Source organism: Sardina pilchardus, chromosome 21 (assembly GCF_963854185.1).
Source record: "Sardina pilchardus chromosome 21, fSarPil1.1, whole genome shotgun sequence".
NCBI classification, from domain to species: Eukaryota; Metazoa; Chordata; class Actinopteri; order Clupeiformes; family Clupeidae; genus Sardina; species Sardina pilchardus.
This window is the reverse complement of record NC_085014.1, coordinates 13,256,769-13,264,268: the sequence shown is the minus strand read 5'-3', so window position 1 is coordinate 13,264,268 and position 7,500 is coordinate 13,256,769. Positions and strand designations below refer to the sequence as shown.

At 46.5% G+C, this 7,500-nt stretch overlaps 1 protein-coding gene across 3 annotated transcripts in view; it reads left to right on the top strand.

Annotated features, from left to right (window-relative positions):
* tenm2a (teneurin transmembrane protein 2a) overlaps window positions 1–7,500 on the top strand; it is a 298,843-nt gene that overhangs the window by 243,095 nt on the left and 48,248 nt on the right. For all 3 annotated transcript variants that reach the window (XM_062524131.1, XM_062524129.1, XM_062524130.1), the window contains 2 exons: window positions 892–1,092; window positions 1,654–1,839. In XM_062524131.1, coding sequence (XP_062380115.1) covers window positions 892–1,092; window positions 1,654–1,839 — 387 coding nt within the window. The remainder of the gene's footprint in view (window positions 1–891; window positions 1,093–1,653; window positions 1,840–7,500) is intronic.

Genomic DNA, 7,500 nt, shown 5'->3' with positions numbered 1-7,500 from the left:
GGAAAACTGTTTGCAAACGTACGCAAACGTTCGCCTATTTGCGAATTTGAACGCACCTCTGACCACACTCAGGAAAACAAGCTCCATCCCAGATGTAGTTGATACCTGAATGGTGGATTTTTTGGGGCGGTGGTAGTATAGTGGTTAATGAGCTCGGCTAGCGTGCAGTAACCTGAAAGTTGTCGGTTTAATCCCCGGCTTCCACCACTGTGCTCTTGTGCAAGGCTCTTAACCCCAAATTGCTCCGGGGACAATGTATGTAGTACCTTGTAATATACGGTAGTTGACATACTGTATGTAAGTTACTTTGGACAAAAAGTGTTCAAGTGCTAAATTTAATGTAATGTAATGTAATGATTTTCCATGACGGCCCTCTCAACAGAGGCAGCGTCACTCTCTCTAATGTTTGGAGACAGACTGCAGATGTGTGCACATATTGTGGCTGACTCGCTGTGCTGTGCTGTGATGTGTAATGCACTGTTAGTCACTGCAGCCTCTGAGCCACTCACTCAATACAAGGCCTTTACAGCCTTTCTGTTCTGACCTATGGGCGCTGTCCATGGTGCTGAAATAGCAGTTTCAGTTTAGTAGAGAGGCAGTTTGTCACACAAAATATTGGAGAGTTCTCCTTGTTTTGGATATTTAGGTGCACCCTGTGTAGTGTGTGTGTGTGTGTGTGTGTGTGTGTGTGTGTGTGTGTGTATGTGTGTGTGTGTGTTTGCTGTCTGTTCAGATGAATCCATAATGACATCCTTTCCCTCTCTCTCTCTTTCTCTCTCTCTCTCTCTCTCTCTCTCTCTCTCTCTCTCTCTCTCACTCTACTATTCTTGTGTGTGTGTCTGTGTCTGTGTCTGTGTCTGTGTCTGTGTCTGTGTGTCTTGTCCCCTCCAGTGGACTGCCTGGACCCCACGTGCTCCAACAACGGTATCTGTGTGAACGGGGAGTGCCACTGTAAGCCAGGCTGGGGCGGACCCCACTGCGAGCTGCCGCGGGCCCAGTGCCCTGACCAGTGCCACGGCCACGGAGCCTTCATCCCAGACACCGGCCTCTGCAGCTGCGACCCCAACTGGATGGGCCCCGACTGCTCTGTTGGTCAGTGTCTGTTGGACTCTGTGTGTGTGTGTGTGTGTGTATGTGTGAGAGAGAGAGAGAGAGAGTCTTTGCAAATTTGGATTTAAAAAACATGTAAGTGTGTGTGTGTGTGTGTAGGTGTGTGTGTGTGTGTGTGTGTGTGTGTGTGTGTGTGAAAGAGAGAAACTGCATGATATTACCAAGAAAGAGAAATATGTAGTGGCATAGTGTTATGCTCTTTGTATTTTACTGTACAATACTGTCTGTGTTTATTTTTATTTGTAGAAATTAGTCATGCTTACTCATGCTTACTCATTTGCTCAACTGTGTATTTGTTTGTGTTTGTGTTTGTTTGTGTGTGTGTGTGTGTGTGTGTGTGTGTGTGTGTGTGTGTGTGTGTGCTTGTGTGTCCGTGTGTAATGGTGTGTGATGGTGTGTGTATGTGTGTGTATGCGCATGTGTGTATGTGTGTGTGTATGTGTGTGTGTATGCGCATGTGTGTGCATGTGTGTGTGTGTGTGTGTGTGTGTGCATGTGCATGTGTGTGTGTGTGTCCTCTCCCCCCCCCCCCCCCCCCTCCAGAGGTGTGCTCGGTGGACTGCGGCACCCACGGCGTGTGCATGGGCGGCACGTGCCGCTGCGAGGAGGGCTGGACGGGCGCGGCGTGCGACCAGCGCGTCTGCAACCCGCTCTGCGTCAAGCACGGCACCTGCAAGGACGGCAAGTGCGAGTGCCAGGCGGGCTGGAACGGGGAACACTGCACCATCGGTACGCTAACGCTAACGCCCAGCCACGACCCAGGCACTTATCTTTTCTATACTGTCTTATCGATCACCTGCAAGCACAACCTATAGACCCAGGCACTTATCTTTTCTATACTGTCTTATCTATCACCTGCGAGCACAACCTATAGACCCAGGCACTTATCTTTTCTATACTGTCTTATCGATCACCCGCAAGCGCAACCTATAGACCCAGGCACTTATCTTTTCTATACTGTCTTATCTATCACCTGCAAGCACAACCTATAGACCCAGGCACTTATCTTTTCTATACTGTCTTATCTATCACCTGCAAGCACAACCTATAGACCCAGGCACTTATCTTTTCTATACTGTCTTATCTATCACCTGCAAGCACAACCTATAGACCCAGGCACTTATCTTTTCTATACTGTCTTATCTATCACCTGCAAGCACAACCTATAGACCCAGGCACTTATCTTTTCTATACTGTCTTATCTATCACCTGCAAGCACAACCTATAGACCCAGGCACTTATCTTTTCTATACTGTCTTATCTATCACCTGCAAGCACAACCTATAGACCCGTTTTCAAGAGAGTTCCGTTATCAGTAGTTGTTCCCGCAACGTTTCCGTTTTAACGTTCCATATGTTATTTTTTAGTGCAGCGGAAGTAGTTTGGGAACAAAATTGAATGTTCAAGCATTGCTTTTGTTTTTTGTTGTTGAAAGGGTCCATGCCAGGCTTGTTTCGCATGCCACACTACGAGCACATGCGGAGTCTTACTGCTGGTAGGAGATGTAGTTGATAGTTACTATTGCAACTCAGTAGGCCATGGCTAAGTCCTAGGGTGCATCTCAACATCTCTCCGCGATCCTCGATGCTCGATCCTCGAGGGGCGTTCCCACCGATCTATAACTAACACTGGATAGACTATCCCGTTGTTGCCACCCCATCATTCTTTATCTAGATCAGTGAGGACGAGGATCGAGGAAGGGAGGGAGGGTGTATAAAAGACCAAATGAGAGGCACCCCTAGTGTTAGTGGCTTGTGTACTTAGTTTGCGTGCTGTGTCATAGCAACCCAACCCCATACAGTAGATTGAATGAAAATTAGTGTGTAGTGAGCGTCTCTATGTCAAGATGATCTTAGTATTTCCGCTTTACATTTGCTTGTAATCATAGCATAACATAGGGGTTTCCAATTCGTAATTAGCCATATAGTCATATATGTACTGTAGATCAGTAATATCAGTAAAGGGATATTGTTAGTGTGATGTCAGTTATTTTCAGTTATTGTCAGTACTGTGCTACCATTGACTGAAAACAAAAGACTGTAGGTCTACAAACAGTATGTATTACAATGCAGGAAATGTGTAGCATACAGATACATGATTTTATACTGGCACTTGCACTATGGTTTCCATTATGGTAAAAGCTGGATAGGATCTTTTACAGAAAACAGCTTTCATTGGATGTGCTACTGCCTGGCTGAATGTCAGTTCTTTCTACAGGTCCTCACAAGGGACATACTGCACCAGCAGTGTCTCTCTGTCACGCAAGGCTAGTTTTGATGAACTTAAAATACTGCAGTTTCTGTCGCATCAGTTGTTTTACTTTCCACACTGGCAGGTTCGGGAGCGGGGGTGGGGGGGTGAGGTAACCCATATTTAGCTCTGTGTTGAATGAAAGTAACTGTGACACATGTGCTTAATGGTGAAGCATTTACTTTTGCAAGAAAAAATCCACTTAGTACACTGAATTTAAATACACGTTGAAAGCTTTTTTGTGGGTTTAAAAGTGGTTTTATAAATGAAGGGGGAAGAACTGAGGCACTAGATCTTGGAGGGAGGTCTCTTGAATAGCTCTCCCTGGCAGGGCTCAACTCAGGAGCCACCGTTCTCCACGTCCATTACTGTGGGAACTGAATTCAATTCAATTTCATACAGATCAGTTTTTATTGAAATGGCCCCATAAGGTGGCCATACGCCTCAAGGTAATAGTCAGAGCACAGCATGAACATGAGTCTTTGAAAGGAGAGAAGAAAGAGAGGAACGACATGTTCTTGGGAGGGACTGAATACCGGTACAGAGGGAAAGAAAGAAAGAAAGAAAGAAAGAAAGAAGGAAGACAAAAGTAAAAGAGTGAAGGAAAAGTCAAAGGCAAAAGTTTACAAGAAAAAGTAGAAGTCGTGTTCTGGAGTTGTTGCACAATATCTGAAAAAAAACAGAATGATTCGGAGGAAATACAGAGAACAAACGAAAAGAACAGAGGAGGAAGTTGCATCTGTAGAGAGAGAAGCACAATGAGGCATTGACTGGTACAATGTGCTACCAGGATCCGACTAGAAATGATGAGAGAGAGAGAGAGAGAGGGGGGGGGGGTGGAAGGGTTGTTAGGAGGAGGAGGAATGAATTGAAGAAAGGAAATGAATGAGAGGAAAGTTTGAAGCACTAACAGGGCTTGCTCCGTCTAATCCATCTGATCAGTTGTCCCGGATGCATATGTCTTAGTCTTATATTCTAGTTTTTGGGAGGTGGTAGATGGCAGTGTGTGTGTGTGTGTGTGTGTGTGTGTGTGTGTGTGTGTGTGTGTGTGTATGTGTGTTTTATCTGGGTGTTCTCTCTGTGTGTATGTGTGTGTGTGTGTGTGTGTGTGTGTGTGTGTGTGTCTGTGTGTGTTTTATCTAGGTGTTCTCTGTGTGTGTGTGTGTGTGTGTGTGTGTGTGTGTGTGTGTGTGTGTGTGTGTGTGTGTGTGTGTTTTATCTAGGTGTTCTCTGTGTGTGTGTGTGTCTGTGTGTGTGTGTGTGTGTGTGTGTGCTCAGGTCTTTAGAAGACATTACTGGCGTCAGCAGCCCAGATAGTGGTGGCGGGTTGCAGACTGCCTTGCGTCTGACTCCTTTGATTTCCTTCCAGAGTGCTGTGGGACAGCGACTCAGTCTCGTTACTGTCAGCACCGCCCGTCTGCCTGTTTGAACCGCACACACACACACACACACACACACACACACACACACACACACACACACACACACACACACACACACAAGCACACACACACATGCACATGCACACACAAGAACACACGCACACAAGCACACACACACACACACACAGGCGGCAGAGAGGGTGGGGGAGGCAAAGCGCTCCGATTCTATTTTTAACCTCTTTTATTCCCCACCTGCCTCACCTCTCTCTCATGCACACAGGCACGCATGCACACAGACACACACACGCACAGACGCACACACACACAAACACACAGTCAAGGATACCCATGAATATATGCACACTATGAAGAGACATATTACGTTAGATTCACATGCTCACACACAAATTCATTTAAATGAAGACATGCTCACCTTAAATCACACACACACACACACACACACACACACACACACACACACACACACAAACACACAGACAAGGATACCCATGAATATATGCACACAATGAAGTGACTGCTATTAAGTTAGATTCACATGCTCACACACAAATTCATTTAAATGAAGACATGCTCACAACACCTTAAATCACCCACACACATACACACACATGCACACACACACGCACGCACAGACACACACACACACACACACGAACACACAGACAAGGATACCCATGAATATCTGCACACAATGAAGAGACAAATATTAAATTAGATTCACACGCTCACACACACAAATACATTTAAATGAAGACAAGCTCACAATACCCACACACGCACACACACACACACACACACACTGCACATCTGAGCACCCTCATGTCTGAGTTTATGCTGTTTTTGTTGTAATCATCTGATTTCCATTGTGCATGTAAAATGACCTTTGAACTCAACCCACCCAAACACCCCCCAACACCTCCCCCACTTCTCTTCCTCACATCACACTTTCACTCACCCTCTGCGTCTCTTTTTTTATTGTTTGTTTGTTTGTTTGTGTTTGGTTTTGTTTGTTTGTTTGTTTGTTTGTTTGTTTGTTGTTTTCCAATGCAGACTATTGGGATGTGATTGACGCAGGTACTGTATCTCGTCCCGCCCTCCCTGTGTGCTAGCTGTAGGCTATCGCCTCGTAGTGCGTGTGCTTGCATCCTCTCTCTCTCTCCCTCTCTCTCTCTCTCTCTCTCTCTCTCTCTCTCTCTCTCTCTCTCTCTCTCTCTCTCTCTCTCTTCTCTCTCTCTCTCTCTCTCTCTCTCTCTCTCTCTCTCTCTCTCTCTCTCTCTCTCTCTATCTATCTATCTATCCCCCTCCCTCTCTCTATCTATCTATCTATTTATCTATCTATCTCTATCTCTCTAGCCGCCTGTAGACTAGCGTCTGTGACGTAGACAACGCCTAGTGGGGGAGTGGGTGGGTGGGGGAGTGTGTGGGGTGGGGGAGTGGGGGTGGGGGGTTGGGGCGGAGGGTGTGAAATGGATGTGTGCAATCGTGTGTTTGGTTGACATTTCAATGTTTGCCATGTTTTTTTGTTTTGTTTGATTTATATCTGTGGATTGCTGCGTGACATAATGTGATCTTACTGATGGCAATATTTACACACAAACAGACAGACACACAAACACACACACATATACAGACACACAAAGACACACACATACAGACACACAAATGCGCACACACACACAGAGACACACACACACAGACACACAAATTTACACACACAAACAGACATACAAACACACACATATACAGACACACAGGTACAGACACACAAATGCACACACACACACACACACACACAGACACACGCATACAGACACACAAATTTACACACACAAACAGACACAAAAAACACACACATGCACGGACACACAAGCACACTGATACACAGACACACAAATAGACAGACACAGACACACACACACACACACACACACACACACACACACACACACACACACACACACACACACAGAGAGAGACATAGCTGTGGTTCAGCCACTTAGCTGCCCTTGAGCTTTTTGATTTGAAAATTGAGAATTGCAGGCGTCCCCAGTGGTATAGCCACACATCCAAATCTCAGCCTCTAAACCTCTCAGCCTCTCAGCCTCCCATTCTAGTGCCCTTCTCCCACAGCTGTCCACTCCCGTGTCCATCCTCCCCTCTAGCCGCAGCGAAAGACAAAACAGGATGTCCAGCCAGTCCAGTTCACGTTAGATCTTGAGGGGACATTTAATCTGGTGGATCCTAAAATGGCAAAGCATACCAGGGCAGAGACAGGGTCTATTGGATTTCTCTGGAAAGTCCCCTTCCGTGACCACACGCACACACACACACACACACACACACACACACACACACGAGCGCACGCACACACACACACACACACACACACACACACACACACGAGCGCACACACACACACACACACACGAGCGCACACACTCACACACACGCACACATGCACACACGCACACACACACACACACCCCAATCCTCCTGACATTCCGTGTCCTTGTCTGGAAATGACACGGAGGATGAAAACATCCTGGTCTCCCTCCCACCGTCTTCTGAGGGAGACGCACAGAACAGAACAGAACCCGTCACCGTCCCACCGGGGTGGTTATGTAACCAAGAACTAGGACAGAGAGAGAGGAGGGGATAGAGAAGGAGAGAGAGAGAGAGAGGGATAGAGAAGGAAAGAGGGTGAGAGAGAGAGGGAGGGGGGATAGAGAGGGAGAGA